Source organism: Lissotriton helveticus, chromosome 6, assembly GCF_964261635.1.
Source record: "Lissotriton helveticus chromosome 6, aLisHel1.1, whole genome shotgun sequence".
Taxonomy (NCBI): domain Eukaryota; kingdom Metazoa; phylum Chordata; class Amphibia; order Caudata; family Salamandridae; genus Lissotriton; species Lissotriton helveticus.
This window is the reverse complement of record NC_136067.1, coordinates 1369921468-1369938681: the sequence shown is the minus strand read 5'-3', so window position 1 is coordinate 1369938681 and position 17214 is coordinate 1369921468. Positions and strand designations below refer to the sequence as shown.

The 17214-nt window shown below is 48.4% G+C and overlaps 1 protein-coding gene and 1 non-coding gene across 2 annotated transcripts in view; both read left to right on the top strand.

Annotated features, from left to right (window-relative positions):
• The window catches only part of SERAC1 (serine active site containing 1), a 435480-nt gene that overhangs the window by 211898 nt on the left and 206368 nt on the right, over positions 1 to 17214 (top strand). Inside the window, exon 7 of the mRNA XM_078649122.1 lies at positions 8360 to 8481. Coding sequence (XP_078505248.1) covers positions 8360 to 8481 — 122 coding nt within the window. The remainder of the gene's footprint in view (positions 1 to 8359; positions 8482 to 17214) is intronic.
• On the top strand, positions 7559 to 7663 carry LOC144765393 (U6 spliceosomal RNA). The gene has a single exon (XR_013597386.1). It is a non-coding gene; the product is annotated as a U6 spliceosomal RNA (small nuclear RNA).

Here is a 17214-nt window from a genome sequence, read left to right as displayed (position 1 = left end):
CCTCTATAGGGCCTATGTCATCTTGCCACCGCTCTCTGAGCTTCGGGAAGGTGTCCAGCAGGTTGTTACTCAGCTTCTTGTAAGTTAAAGATATTGCCTTTGAGTTGAGAGGCCCATCAAGCAGGCGATCTTCCAGAGGTGACGACTCCGGTATGTCTTTAGGAGACGGAAACGCTGCATGCAGTGCGTGTCTGATTTGTAAGTATCTGTACATTTCTCCCTTTGCTAACTGATATTGTTTCTGGAGCTCACTAAAGGTCAGTATTGCTCCCTTCTTAACCAGATCCCTCACTGTTGATACCCCAATGAGGTCCCATTTATCAAATCCGGGTTGATAGCCCAGCATTCCCAGCTTTTGAGTGAACCACAATGGCGTGGCTAGTGAGAAAATGCCTGTCCAACCTAGCCGAGCAGTAACTATACGCCAGATTTCCAGTGTGTGTTTGGTTGGTCCGAAGAACTTCCCCTTATTTTTCCAATCAGTGGTGTATAGAACCCCCAGATATCCAGAGCAGTCGGTTTGGTATCTATCGAGGGCATACGCTGGGTCATCTGGGGGGTGATATATCCAGTGCTTGACGGTCACCAGTTGCGCCGCTCAGTAGTACCGCTGTAGGTCAGGGAGAGCGATGCCCCCATCGTACCAACTTTGTGTCAATTTCTGCCTTGCAATTCTAGGGGCCCTACCATCCCACATCAGCGTGCAAACCTCTCCCTCAACAGCTCTTAAGTACGAGTCTGGGACTCTGTGGGGACAATTATGCAAAACGTAAGGAAAGCGAGGAAGGGCCAGCATCTTAAAGAGTGCCGCCCTCCCCACCAGTGTTGGGGGCAGGGTCCTCCAATGCTTTACATCCGCTCGCCGGCAGGTCAAAGGTGGGGCCAAATTAGAGCTCTAAAAACAGGCTGGGTCTGAGGTGACAAAAATCCCCGAGTAGCGAAAGCCTTCCGTCGCAACCGTTATCGCACATTCTGTCGGGAGGTGAGGCACATCGCCTTTCAACATAAACAATACTGACTTGTGCCAATTAATTGCATACCCCGAATATTTACCAAAATTTGTGAATATATCCAACACCACACCGATCGATCTATACGGGGATGCTAGATAGAGCAGAATGTCATCTGCATTAAGTGATATGCGGTCTTCAACTTCAATTGCCCAGCGCATTCCACGCACCATCACGTCTCTACGCATCCAGGTTGTGAGCGGCTCCAGTACGAGAGCGAAAATTAGCGGGTTCAGCGGGCATCCCTGCCTCGTACCTCTACGTAGCTCGAACGTCCGGGATGTAAAACAGTTAACCCTCACCTGTCCCAGCACACCAGTATATAGAAGCCTCACCCAGGCTACATATTTAGGGCCCAGCCCCACCTTCTGTAGTACCTCGAATAGGTATGGCCATTCTATGGAGTCGAACGCCATGGAGGCATCGAGAGACAGCACCGCCGCATCCTCTTCAATATACTGTCTACGAGCCATTACATTATGCAAACGGCGTAGGATGAGGGCTGTATTTCGCCCCGGCATGAAGCCAGACTGGCCCGGATGGACCAATGAGGTAATAATTGTCGCCAATCTATTCCACAGGACTTTTGCCAATACCTTCGTCTCCACATTAATCAGCGAGATTGGCCTATAGGAGCCACAATTCTCCATTGGCTTACCCTGCTTATGAATGACTACAATAGTGGCTAGCCGCTGATCTAGTGGTAGCTGGCCCCCTTCCAAACTTTCCTCATACATGGCTTTAAGATGTGGTACCGTCAAAGAGGCTGTGGCCTTCAGAAACTCTACTGGGATGTCGTTAGGCCCCATCCCCTTTCCCGATTTAAACTGTCCCAGGGCCTTGCTTATTTCTTCGTTTGATAGGTCTGCCTCCAGGGTTTCTCTATCTGCCTCCGAGACGCTTGGAACATTGCTGTCTATGAGGAGCTGACAAGAGTCTTCTGCTGTATAGTGTGTAGAGAGGGAGTACACAGTTTCAACGTGATTGGCAAATTTTTCCGCTATTTCCTTTGGGTGTACCATTGCTTCACTACCCGGCGTCATCAGTTTATGCACCCATCTGGAGCCTTGCTCCCGCCTCTCCAACCATGCCAGTGTCCTGCCCGCCCTGTCCCCAAGCTTGTAGAGTCTGTGCTGGGTTGCACGCTGCTTGGCTACCATCTGTTACCTGGTTTTTATCCTATATTCGTCTTTTTTTAGGAGGAGTTTATGTCTAGTGTCAGGCGAGGGATCCTGCGAATGCTCGTGCTCTAGCTCAAGGAGGTCAGATTCTACTTTATCCAGGAGTTCTTGCTTTTTGGCGATGTAGCCCGTCTTTAACGACAGAGCTGTACCCTTGATTACCACTTTGAATGCTTCCCAGATTGTTCGTGTGGAATTGACGAGCCCACATTTTCAGTAAAGTAGTTCTCCGTTTGTAAGGAGCCATGGGTTAATTACTATTGTGGCACGTGGTTGGCGCTCCCATTGCGTATATTCCATCCAGACCGGGGAGTGGTCCGAATTCCCTCTGGGCAGGAGTATTGAGCGAAGTTACCTATTGAGGACAGATGCGTAAGGAAATAGTCAATACGTGATAAACTACGGTGGGCACTGGAGAAGAACGTGAACAATTTTTCGGTGGGATGAAGTGCCTGACCCACATCTGTCAGACCCGGTGCTTTTGCAAAGTCGGCCATGAGGTCGTTAGACTTTTCTTTAGGCTTTGGTGGGTGGCGGTAAACAGTATCATCTACGGTCATATTGTAGTCTCCCCCAATAATCAGTATGCCCTCCCGGAGTCCTGTCAACCTATTACCTAGGTCTTCCAGTGCCGCCTTGCCCAGAGCGGGCAGTAGATAGACAGAGTATATTAATATCCTTCCCATCCCATTGGGCCTCAACCCCCGCAAAATTACCCCCGTGTCCGCCCATGTCTTGTGAACAATAAGGGGTGTGGTTGTTTTCACTAATATAGCTGTGCCACTTGAGCCCGTAGTGTAGTCTGCATGTACCAGAAGTTTGTTACCCCCACCTAGTGAGGGCCATGGATTTCTGACCTACTAGATGTGTTTCTTGCAGCAAGACCACATCCGGCGAGTGTCTCTTCAGGTACTGTTGCACTATTCCCCTCTCAATCTTACCTCCCATCCCATTTACGTTCCAGGACATTATAGACAGGGATTGTTTGCTATCCTGCCCCATAGCTGTGTATCTCCCCCAGTTCCCGTATTTGGATCATGTCTGTGTAGGAAAGACCATAAACCTGTTCACTCAGCAATTGCCGTCCAATGTTCGATATGGCTACATTACATTTTTTATTCACTCTGTCGCGTTGCATATTAATAAGCTTCTCTATGCTTAATTCACTCACAAGGATCATTGACCCAATCGCCATACCAATTAAACAATCAACCTTGAACCACCCCCATCCCCCCTCCTCGATCTCCTCCCACCTCCCTGCCCCCCTGCCCGTGGATTCAGAACTACCCACCCCCAAACTTGGCAGAGTGCTTCTCTCCCCCCCAAAATGCTGAAAATACACAGGGTAGAGTAACCCCCCTTCCCGCTGGTTCACATCATAATAGCTGGAATTTTAGCCATCCACACTTAACCATTTGAGTCCCTTCCAAATCACATCTGTGAAACCCATCAGTTTGTATCATACCCTTAGGAACCTCCTGTCAGCAAATCTCGTAATGATGGGTATTGCCACCTGTCCCCCCAGTTCCACTACTTGCGTTATTAGCCGAGTGTGGGCATTCCAGTCCTATCGCCCATGTCCATCAGTCCTGTTCCTCCCGCGGACTATTGTTCTCTGTTGAGCCATTATGAACCTCCTCCACTCGGACTTCTCTGTGCTGGCCTGGTTTACCTATTCGATCCCTCCTCCGGCTCCCCACCGTGGTCCAGCCATCCATCCACTCCCAGACAGCCTCCGGAGAGTCAAAAAAACAGGACTTGCCATCAGATTCGACTCTGACGCGCAGGAAAGAGCATCGCGTACTTGACCTCCCTGTCTCTCAGTTCCTTCTTCACCGCCTGGTAGCTGCAATGTTGAGCTTGAACCTTGGCCGTGAAATCGGGGAAAAATGCCACCTCATAGTTGTCTATCTTCAGGGGGGAATTGGAGCGTACCGTCTGTAGGATAATGTCTCTATCACGGTAGTCGAACAACCGCTGCAATAATGGGTCTCGGGGTGCCCTGGGTTTTGGTCTATCTCCTGGCACCCTATGAGCTCTCACGATAGAATAATAGCTGGATAGAGTCTGGGGTTTGAGGTGCTTTGTGATGAGGTCCTCCACGTACAGGTCCGCCACCGGCCCCTCCGTTCTTTCTGGGACCCCCAAAATGCGAATGTTAATGAGGCGGGCACGGCCTTCGTAGTCATCGAGTTGTTGCGACATTCTCTCCTGCTTATTCTGCATTTCAAGCATTTGTGTTTGCAGTTCTGAAGTATCCGTCTGCAGGGCGCTAGTGACTATTTTGAGTTCCTTGACCTTCTCGTCCATCTTGGGGAAGTCGGCTCTAATGAGCGAGACCTCCACATTGACCGAATCCAGTGACGCATGCACTCCGTTAATGGCCGCCATGACATCGTGGAGAGTAGGCTCCGGGTCCTGTGCAGGTGTCGCTGTACCACCATCCTTCTCCGATCGCGGAGAGTCACCTTTTTCCCCCGTCTTGGACCACACAAATTTAGCTAGCTGCTTTTGGGGCCCTTCCCTCCGGTCGCCATGTCTGTCTGCCACCAGCTAATCCACTTAATGAGGGAACAGCGGGTTGTCAAGGTCAATTACAATTCTCCTGGAGCCGTCTCCCCGGTTCCCCTCAGCTTCAAAGAAACAGTGGCGTGGTTCACTTCGCTCGTCGCAGTATTCAGCAATACTGTCAGGGCATTGGGCCATGCCAATCAACTCTACCTCTGGGACGCCTTCCCAGTCGCATCCGCAGTCCAACACTCAGGGGATCACACAGGCTTTTCCTTCCATCTTCCAGAACTCCCCAGTCAAAGGACTTCTCCAGTCGTACTCAAACCTGCTCCACAACGGTTCAGACGGTGCCTCTGGCCACAGGCCTCAAAAGTCACTCCCAGTCGGTCTGTGGTCACATGTGCTCCTGTGGGCCCAAGGATCGGTCACAGTCACTTTCCCCTCCTTGATCTGGGTCCGCGGGTCATTCACGTCTCAATATTGCCCCGTTGTGCCTCTAAATCGGGGGGAGAGGATGGGGGGCCCAAGCAGTGGTCCCACCACAGCAGCCAGCAATCCCCGATCCCCTTCAGATATCACCCACCAACACAAGGGGCGGCACAACTTTAGGCAGCGCCTCAGCTCGAGCATCCAGTCAAGGTCACACCGGTATCTAGGCCCCACGCCGGGACCTCTATTGCAGTGTCACGGTCTGGGTCCCTGCGGCTGGGCCTCTCTTGATTTTCTTCCGTTTGCGCCCGACCCTGCCGCGACACTCACAGGAGGTCCTCCTCCACCTCCGCTTACACTCACCGCCAGATCGCCGCGCCGTCTTCCTTACCAGGCCGCACCCCCCTCCGCCTAGGCCCAGGAGCCGGGGCCTCGCGTAGTCACTTGGGTATCGGGGCTTCTTGCAGGACGCACCCTTGGTATTCCTTTGCCGCGAAACACACAGCAGCGGCTGCCAATGTGGGGAGCACCTGCACCGCGGCCCCGCCGCTCAGCAGACACAGCCTCCGTCCCTCCCAGGACCTGCAAGCACTCCTATCGTCACTGGGGAGTCACCATCACCGCTCCGCCCGGGCCGCCAGAAAGGGCGATATCTTTGAGCGCGCACCACCACGGAAGCTGAAAATCTCCCGGGGGGGGGGGGGGGGGGGGGGGAGGTCCGGGGATGGGACACTGTTGCTTCAGGTCAAATTCCTGTTATGGATGGCACAGAATAGGGCAAGATTTTCATCGGGAAGGTGGGAGCTCGTTCAGACGGCGGCCATTCTAGATGGCTGCTAGCCACGCCCCTCTCGTGACATCACTTTTTATGCGCTGTAACGGGGAAGGAGATTCTGATCGTATGAGAGTGTCACATCTTTGGAGACATGAATCCCCAGGTATTTAAAACTGGTGGGGGCCAGTGTTATGGTAAAACCTCTGGGCAGAGTCGGGGTTGTCCCGCTCAAGACATAGAGGACCAATTTTGATCCAGTTGATGGTGTAGCCTGATAATTCCAGAAAGGCCAGATGATGTGGAGCACTCGATTTAAAGAGGCTGCCGGTAAAGCTAGATAAAGTAAGATGTCGTCAGTATAGAGTGATATACGGTCCTCCCTGTCTGGTGCCCATCTCAACCTTCTAATTATCGGGTCCTTCTTATCCACATTGCCATTGGTTCCAAAATGAGGGAAAAAATGAATGGCGAGAGGGGGCAACCCTTACAAGTGCCCCTACCCTGCTCTAATGGGGAGGACACCTGGTTGTTTACCACTATCCGAGCCATGGGGGCAGAATGTAGGAGGCGTATCCAACTAAGGAAACCACGGCCGAATCCTAGTATTTGCAATACTGCCAACATATATGACCATTCACTCGTATCAACGGCCATGGCCGCATCTAGTGAGACCACCACAGCATCTTCCCGAATAGTGTAGGCCCTTGCCAGGACTCCATGAAGCCTCCGCAAATTGAGAGAAGTATTTCTCGCTGGCATAAAGCTAGATTGGTCAGGATGAACAAGATTAGTAATCACTGTCAAAAGACTGGTAGCGTGTACCTTAGCCAGGATCTTGGCCTCCGTGTTTAGAAGCGATATCGGCCTGTAGGACGAACACAAGTGGTTCGGTTTACCTTGTTTGTGTATTACCACAATATTGACCAGTCTCTGATCTAATGGGAGCAGTCCAGCGACCCGACTGTATTGGAACATTCTAACTAGAAATGGCGTGATTTTACTTGCGGTCTATTTATATAGTTCGACTGGCAAGCCATTCAGACCGAAGGCTTTCCCCCCATGCAGGCGTGGATAGCTTTTTCCCACTTCTCCGACCTCCAGTTCTCTATCCAGGTCAGATCGCTCCTCGCCGGAAAGCCTAGGGAGGGGTATGTTGTGGAGCATAGAGTGCGTATCGATTTCAGTGTACTTTGTTCGGGAGGTGTATACTTCTTTGTAGGAATCAGGGAATTCATTAGCAATGGACTGCGGGACCGGTTTTAGTGGCGAGTGCCACCACTATGCGATTCGCCTTGTCTCTTCAGTCGAGCCACGGCAGTAGCTTTCCTGCTTTGTCATCCAACTCGTAGATTCTACACTGTGTGGCTCTGTGCTGTGTCTTGGCCACATCCCTCGATAAGGCCCAAAACTCGTTCTGCTTGAGAAGCCATTCATGTGTTTTCTCCTCTGAGTCAGTCTCCTGAAGACTATTTTCTATCATTAATATATCCATTTCCAACCGGTCCAGATCCTCACGCTTCTGTCTCTTGGAGGTGGCAATTAAGAGATGGAAGACCCTCGTATAACCGTTTTATAGGCCTGCCATAGCACTTCCTCAGCTATCTTAATCCACCAACGACCTTGGTTTGTGGTTATTAGAGTTCTTCTAAGTCGCTTGCTTCGGCAGCTCATATTCTAATATTGGAACAATACAGAGAAGATTGGCTTGGTCCCTGCTCAATGAGGACATGCATATTGGTAAAGCTTTCTATATTTTTGAGATCTTCAAAAGAACTGGAGCGATGATGTCATGTAAACCTAAAAGCAATGCACCACTTTGTCTTTCAAAATTAACAGAGATGGACTGTCTGCTGAAATGTGAACATGTGTGATGACAAGCCACAGCTACTGATATTAAAATGTTCAAGGACAGAGCAAGCTAGAAAGAGCACTCCCAATAAACTAGCCCTTCCTGAGGATTACATCTTGCTGGTCATCTAAAATTGGAAGAAACCGCCAGCCTTATTTCAGAACCCACTGTTTTAATCGTAAATACCCTTTCCATGCCGAGGGAAGCCCTTTGCATAGCAAGCAAACTGTCACAAGGAACCTGAGAGAAAACAGATGTCGCAGCCATAAAATCAAAAACTTGGAAAATCTTTCCAGTCCGGAACCAATTTTTTTTGCCTGCTTTAACATTTAGAACGTTAAAAAAAATGTAATTTCTTCTCTCCCCTTGCATCTTTCCTTCACCCCTTTTTTGTGGGAAACATTTCAGAAATACCTTGTGTCTGATTAAAAGCTGGCATTTATTTGTTTCTTGACGTTAGAACTAGGACTGGATAATATTAGTAAAATGCATACTGTGTGCCTAGATCTGGGTTTGTTACACTGCAGATGCCACGTAAAATATTTCTGGAATCTGGAGTATGTTTTTCAGTTATTATTCCATTAACTTCAAATTACTTCTGCAGATTATCAGTACAGGACAGTAGCACAGGCCTGTGATATGAGAACAACCATTGGATTGGCTCGGACTGAAGATGTTGACCCGCGCTTTTTCCTACCACCACCTCAGCTGCCAAAAGTTGATGATGTAAGTAAATACATAAACAGTTAGTCTGTATAGGTCTCTGCAGAGGACGTTCATGCAACATGGGGGAGCCTATGTCCCACTGCTGCTTCCATATTTTCTTGCCCCTTTCCCACAGCTCCTCTTCGTCCTCCCAGGTGTTTAGGGATGCCACAGAATATTTAGCCCTCTGTCTCCTGCTGAACCTTCCAATGGCCTGAATGGTGGCAGGGATGCCAACAAGGATGGGGTGCCTCACATCTCCTTAACCTTTTCCCCTTCATTCTGTGACATGCAGACATTTGTGTCTCTCCCTAGTTTGGAGTCTCTCCTGTAGGCTGCGTAGTCTGGGGAAAGACTGTAAGTTCAGAGGGGCTGGTGCTGATTTTATTTTCTAATATGTCCGGCTTCAGCCTCTGTGTCCTCCAAGCGTTGGCGGAGAAGCTTACCGATTAGAAAACCAAGGTTACTGACTAGTGGCCAAGGTTGAGAAGCCATCACCTAATTGCTTTCTGGTTCTAGACAGACCGGGAATGTGGTAGTGAGGGTTCTGTGCTCCACTATGCTGGCTGGGAAAAAAAGGACCACCACCACATCCTCCGGTTGGACACCAGGGTTCAGCCCAAGCATTGGTCTGCACCCTTCCAGCACTACATACAGGAGAGAGTCTCCACCATAGGTCTGGTGCACTTCTGGTCATCTTCCAATTTGGTGAACCAGCTGCCTGTCATGGTTGCTTCTTAAGTGGTTTATTTTATTTTAAATACTTAGTAAAGTGCAAACCAAGACAAGAAAAAGCAACCAGAGTGATGTACAACACAAATGCAATTCATCCGTAATGTACAAATGTAATAACGTATCTTTAATAATACCAAGTACTTTACGAAAACCAAATGTCAATGAAAAAGCAAGATTTCATAAAACTACATGTAAAAATAAACAGACTTCCCAAAATATTTACGGAAAAGCATATTTTTTCATTCATGCATCCACATAGAAATTAAAGTGATCCTTGTCCTCCTTCAGAGAAATTACCCATACAAATCTGTAGACTACCATTGCCAAGACAAGACCTTCACCTCATGTCTAGCAACACACCCCTTCCTCTCTACTTAGAGAGATCAGTTGGTTTGTTATACTCTATTTTGAATCTGATGAGCACTTCACCAGCTTAATGAACAGTCATTCAATACCTAAAATAGCTATAGGTACACCATTGCATTCTTAAAGTTAGTAGGTCTTGGTTACATTTTGATTCCTGACTAAAACATGAAAGAAAAAAGCTCCTGCATTAAAAAAAAAGTGATTGTTTTCTTTATACGGTGCCCCTGTGAGTTGAAGAATTTAATGATAGTGGTGTTTACTTTTGTGATCTAAAATACCCCTTTGTGTATTTCCAACACTCAATATGAAGTGATATGATATTCCAACTTGCCACTAGCACAAGATGAGAGAGGAATACTCCTCTAAGTAAAACCAGGTCTGTCAGGTAAGGCACACCCAATTTGTTATGAACAATATAAGTGGCAGTGCCCTGTGGAATGTCTCAGAAACGTATTTTTCCACTGTTTGAAGGTCCTCATGGGTGGCATATCCCCAGATCTCACTACCGTACCCCACCCGATATACGCACCTAGATCTGTATATCTGCAATAGGGTGCCTATAGGTTTTTTACTCAGATGTGAAGCAAAATTAAAAATAGTTGCATTAGCGTGTCGGAGCCCCCCTGTTTACTTTTTTTCAAAGAGCTCCAATTTAGCTTGGTATCCAACATAATTTCTAAATAGGAGATGGCATTAGTCTTCGGGACAGGGATGGTCCCTACCTTAAAATTCAAGGATTTACCTGACCTGTGACCTATCTGCATCACGTATGACTTAGGGTTATTAACTTGCAGGTCCCAGTTTTCATAAAGGACACAAAGGAGTTAAGTAATGTTTGCAATCCACTCGTGGTCCGGGGCATAAGGACCGCATCATCCGTATACAGTAATACAGGCAGGCCATGGCAGCCCACCTGGGGATCAGCCACATGTGTGGCTATCAGATCCTTCTCTAGGTTGTTAATATACAAGTTAAATAAAAAAGGAGCCAATATACACCCCTGTCGAACCCTTCTCTGGATCAGGAACTGGCTGGTTACTTTAGCGTCATTTGAATAACAAACCACCGCTTTGGTATCCCTGTGGAGCTCCTCTAAAAAGAGAACAATATTAATTTCTACTCCTATGCACCGAAGTGTCACCGATACGGGACTAATCAATATTAATTAGGCAGGTAGCTATTTGTGACCCATGTGATTGGCTACAAACCCAGGGATTGACACCTGTAAGGAACAGCAGACCACCATACCTGAGTTTGCATTCCAAATGGGAACTTGTTCCAGCCTGTGTTCCTTAAAAGAACTGGGCTTCTTTTTTAAAAATGTCAAATTTGGAAATATCTCTTGGGCTCTGGCGAGGACGCTCCAATCAGAATCAGTTTAACGGGATAAGCTTCCCCTTTTCAAATCTGTTACCTCCTCTATTGAGGAGTCATTAACACTTCAGTAGCTTAAATCTCATTCTGATTCAATATTAGGAGATGGTGACCCTCTCACTCCCCCTTCCTAATTGGGTTTTAGAACCAGTTGCAGAACCGTATTTGCAACTTGGGAAGCCTTTTCAGAATCTCATAATAGGTTTAAATTTAATTTTTGCCGTCACAAACACTGATTTTGAGAATCGCAGGATTTACACCGCAAAACAGTTTGCTACATCTGGCCCCTGGTCATTACAATAAATGATAATTACCATCAATGTGATTTAGCCAGAGCTATAAGTTATCTATCGAACCACAGATAGTGCAGGTTACTGTTGATTTTTTTTGCAAATCCTAGAGTGTATTTACACCTGACTGACTGCTCCGGCCTTCCCTGCCAGTGAACTTATGAACTCACCACAGCAGCAACCTCTAGTGTCTGCCTCCTCCTCAGCTGCCTGCACCAGCCTCTTCACCTCTACACCAAACCCATACCAATGCCATCAACTCCAATGGATATGGGTACGCAGAGCTTTTTTTTTTTTTTTTGTAAGACCTTTATTCACACAATGCAATTGACACAGCATGAGCCTACAACCCGGAGGCCGGCTCGCCACCCCACGTTGTTTGTTCAATACATCATATGTTAGTCCTGATAAATCAGTGTTTGTACTTCCAGTGTATCTTCCACGCATGTCCTACGTAGGTCTCTTAGCAAACTGTCAATATGAGTCTTACATTTTTCATTTTATAAACAGTAAAAGACAACATTCCCCAACTTAAGACCTTACTGTACCCTCATATACACCCTATACAGTGAGTGAGATCGTGTCTCGGTATCCCTAGTGTAGCCCACAGTCGTCTCCAACTCTCATACCAGACAGCACCCATTCCAGCACAACCAGTGTATCAGCTAATCTTCCTCAGTGTCCTGCAAGGAATTCAGATAGTCTGTCAAAAACCCCCATATGTCCTTGGGTTTTGATTTTGCTGGTAATTCCTCCTCATACGTTAGGAGTTTATCCCGACAGATGGACATGTCATGCAGCCATACTTTCGTGGTTGGTACCCTGCGGCTGTGCCAACATTGCGCCACCTGCCTTTTGGCTAACAACAAGGCGACAGCACAAAATTTCCGTTTCAGCGCCCTGAATTGGGGCATAATACCTAGTAGACAAATCTGCGGAGTGCACTTCACCTCATCCTCTAACATAATCGTGAGTGTGGCAGTGACCTCCGTCCAGTAATCAGCCACTTTCGCACACTTCCATGCCAGGTGTACAAAGTCTGCCCCTTCCCTATTACAACGCTTACATCTGTCTTCTTCTTGCAGCCCAAATTTACGCATTTTCACAGGAGTGTAGTAAGCTTGGTGCAAGAACTTGAAATGAATAATCCGCAGATTCCCATTTGGTGTCAGTATCTGCGTTAGTGCGCATGAGCTGTACCATTCTATGTCTGTTAGTGGATTATCTAAAAGCTCATCCCATCTTCCCTTAGCCTTAAGTGTGCGTCCCGCTATTTCGGATTGTGCAGCAGTGTACAGTCGGGACACCAAGTGAGAGAGGTCCCTTGTAGTGATCAGCATTTGCAAAGGTGCTAGGGTTTCTGGCTCTGCTGGGAATGACGGGTAGTGTTCCCGTAATGCCCTCATCAGTCTGTAGTATGTGAATCTAAACATGGGGGTCTGGTTTTGGATATAAGTCAAGTCGCCAATGTCCAAAAATTTGCCTTCTTGAAACACATCACCCATTTTGTCGATCCCAACTCTGTGCAGCAGAGACATCCCCACTTTTTCGTTAGTGACTGATAAAGCCTGATGGTTCCGTAGTGGCATGTCCGGTGCATATAATGGGGTTTTGTGAGCCAATTGCCCTAGTTTGTGCCACGCTTTGATTGTTGTGTCTACAGTGTTGATATCTTTCGTGTGGAGCGGCGGTCTTTTGTGTGACAATATCGCAGATAGGGGGACAGGATGGGCATCTCCCTCCTCAATGGCCACGTGAGTGATATAGGGGACCTCATGGTACCAATAAGCTGCGTACTGTGCCTGAGCACAGAGGTAATATAGTAGAAAATCAGGCACCCCGAATCCGCCCTGTGCAATCGGGAGTGTTAGTGTCTGTAGATCAATACGAGCTTGTTTACCCGCCCATATCAATGTTAGAGCCAAGGACTTTATGCGACGGAAGACCTCTTGTGGAGGTGTAATAGGTATGTTATTAAAGAGATATAATAACTTGGGCAAAATGTTCATTTTTACGATCGCTATTCGATCAGCTATAGATAATGGTTAGTGGATCCAGCGATGGACCTTGTTTGTCTTCCAGTCTGGAGAGTGCCACACCATAGTACGCACGCATGACTTCGTCAGGATCCCTGTGGAACATGACCCCCAGGTAGCGGATCGGGTCTTGTTGCCATTCTAGTGGGTAGTCCACTTCAAAGGAATCGGTGGCATCAGTGAGAGGAATGAGTGAGGACTTGGACCAATTAATCGCTAACCCCGAGTGGCCCCCAAATCGGATGTACTCCCTAAGTAGCGGGTTCAGATGTACCTCCGGGTCCCGTACATACAGCAGCATATCGTCTGCGTATAGCGATATATGCAGCGGCCTGGACACAAATTGCAATGCCGATTCCTTGTAATTTTGACGCACTATGCACGCTAGTGGTTCTAACGCCAAAGCGAAGAGCAGAGGTGACAGGGGGCAGCCCTGCCTCGTTCCTCGTCCAATATCGAAAGGAGCTGAAACATAGCCATTGATTCGGACCCTCGCACTCGGTTTAGTATATAATAAGGAGATCCACTGGACAAATCGTTTAGGGAAACCCATCCTATTGAGGACAAGTAGCATATAGCGCCATTCAATGGAATCAAACGCTTTCGCAGCGTCGAGCATTACAGCCACCGCCTTAACCGAGGGCTTCAGGTAGTGTGCCAGTGCAAACAGGGATCTGGTATTATGTGAGGTGGATCTAGTGGGAACAAATCCCGCCTGGTCCGGTAGCACTAGTCGAGTCATCAGAGGGGTCAACCTAACAGCTAGTAGTTTTGCGAGTACTTTCGAGTCTACGTTTATGAGGGATAGGGGTCTGTAGGAGTCGCAGTTTTCAGGATCTTTGGATGGTTTGAGGAGTGCTATTACCATTGCCTCTCGTAGCGTGGGGGGGAGTAAACCATTATCAAAGGAAGTACCATACATATCCACCAAGTATGGGGCAATTATATCCACAAATTTTTTATAAAATTCGGATGTGTACCCGTCGGGACCTGCCGCCTTTCCATTGGGGAGCGAGGCGATCACCTCTGTGACTTCCTCTACTGTGATTGGCCGAGCTAGATATTCCCTGTGGGCATCCGACAGCCAGCCAATTGCCACATCATGTAAATAGTCGAACGTTTCCTCTGTTGTAGCTGTGGGTTGAGATTGGTACAGTGTACTATAGGAGTCCACAAAACAGTTCACTATATCTGTTGAATGTGTTCGGAGTATACCCTCCCCCGATTTGACGCGGAGTATCGCCGATTGTCCCCGCCCCTCACAAATTTTACGCGCCAGCACTCTTCCTGGTCTACCCCCTTCGCCAAAAGCCCTGGCCACATGTTTGCGATCTAGGTATTTGATTTCTGACGCTAGAAAGTCAGCATGTTCAGTGTGTAAGTCGCGCAGCTTGGGTAATAGCAATACGTCCTGTGTTTTTTCGTACTGCTGTTCTAAATCTCTCATTTGACTTTCGCAGCGGCGAATTTGGCACCTGATGTCCTTGAGTACTCCTATGGTAGTGCTGATGCAGACGCCTCTCAACGTGGCCTTAAAGGCTTCCCAGAGGAGACATGGGTCATCAGTAGTTTGAGCATTATTAGCAAAGTAGTCTTTGATCGCCGTAGTCACTGCGTTAACATATATTGGGTCTGTGAGGGCTTGGGAGTTGAATCACCATTGAAAGGGGGGGGGGGTGTAATGTGGGATATCCAGCTGCAATAGCACCGGGTTGTGGTCTGACAATGTGCGCGGTAGCACCTGTACCTTACTTGCCCACAGAGCTACGTCCTTAGAACCCAACCAATAGTCCAGTCTGGACCAACTATTGTGAGATGCGGTGATGTGTGTAGCGCCTGGGTCGTCCGTGTGGTGCAGTCTCCAGATATCCGCTAGCGCCAAGTCCTCCAACATGTGACCCACCATTTGCCTCGACTGTTTGTGCTGTTCTACTGACTGTAAAGAGCGGTCCAGACCGTCCTGTAGTGTCACATTCCAGTCTCCCCCGCATAATATGTGCGTGCAAGCATGTGTCTGTAAGTGTCCCCAAATCTCACGGTAGAATTCCGGTGCGTCAATATTCGGGCCGTACACATTAAGGAGTGTTATGTGTTGGCCCCTCAGTGTACCCGTCACCAGCACATATCTGCCAGTAGGGTCCTGCAGCACTTGCTTCTCCTCAAAGTCGATCCCTTTCTTGATCAATATAATCACCCCCCTTGAGTAAGATGAGTATGAGGCTCTGTAGGATGAACCTGCCCACCTCGATCCCAATGTAGCGTGAGTGTTCGGCGCTAGATGTGATTCCTGCAGGAATGCTATATCAATATTCCATCTAGTGAGGCTGGCAAATACCTGTCTGTTTTTCTGAGGGCGAGAGAACCCCCGTATATTCCAAGTAAGAACGTTCAACCCGTTACTGCCTTTACTTCTAGAACCTGGTGTCCTCAACTGATACAATACCACTCATACCTGCACTCCCCAATAACACACCCGGAGCCCGACCCCAGCCATCAAATTGATCGTAAGTTGCATTCACAACACTTCTCAGTGTATATCCAAATAATGTGTACATTTGTGATACTCTCGGTCTTCTTAAACAGTCAAACACCCCCCCACCCCTCATCCCGCCCACTCCAGCATCCCCAACCTGCCGAAGCCATATCCCTTCAGAGCACATTCCCCTTAACCATTTAAACAACAACTTGGTGCTCATATCAAAACTCGTGTCGGGTAGTACCCTCATGGAGGACCGCCAGTGGCACATCTCTACACCCGGTGTACGGGTGCGGGCGATACTAGTAAGAATCGAAATAGTCGCAATGTATGTGTCCATTAAACCATTGACCCACCAACCCACCCACATCCCACACCCAGATGTAGGCAGTGGAGCAGCCATTAAGGAGATGTAGCCGTTCTTTGCAACGAACATATGCCCATGGAAGGGACCAGACTTAGTAACGCCAAAGTACAGCACTCCCCCCACACCGCCATTGTCTGGCCACATATAGTACGGTAATCAGTATCTTGCAGAGGCTATTCATCTTTATTTGTCCATGCCCTGCAACGTGAGATGCATCCCAGCGTTCAAAGGTTTGCCACCACCTTCGCTGTCACACTTCAGTCTAATGTGTCTGCGAGCATACTTCATATAACAGGCCCTGACCCGGCGTAACAGTGGCGGCATTATTGTCAGTTTTAATCGGCCGCGTTACCAGTTATCCAGCGGGGAAGCGCAGCATCAGTGCTCAGCCAACGGCCACCAACACAGTGCAATATAGTATTGCGTTATCTTCACCTCCCCTCTACTGATCACCACCCTGCCGCTGGTCAATGTCAAATGCAACACCACCATCTCACCTTCAATAGACTCATGCCAGTCAGCCCTGCTCAGTCCAGCCGAGGACGATACCGCACCCGGCCTTTGCATTCATTCGTGCAGTCAGTCTTACCACTGTTCGACGATGGACATTACCGGCTGCATCAGTCTGAGTCTCTGTTCTGATCGTTCCGGGATTCGGACCTCACCTCACGCTGTATCTTCTTGACAAATTCAAGAGCTGCTTTTGGTGTCGCCAGAACGACCGTCTGTTCCTTCCACACCACTCGAAGTCGCGCAGGATACAACATAGAATACGCAATGTTTAACTCTCGTAGTTTAGCCTTCACTGCGGTGTACTCCTTACGTGCTTGCTGTACGGCGACCCTGTGATCAGGATAAAACTCCAGCGAGTTGCCTTGATGGATGATTTTGCCCTTCTCCCTTGCCAGCCGGAGGATCGCGTCCCTGTCACGGTAGTTTAGGATCCTCGCCACAATCGGCCTGGGCGTAGCGCCGGGTGGCGGTTTGGGGCCCAACGACCTATGGGCTCGTTCCACAATGAAGATCTGCGATAGGGCCTCCGCTCCAAAAATATCCCTACAGAGACCTTCTATGTATTGTTCCATGCGTCCCGTGTTGGTCGATTCCGGC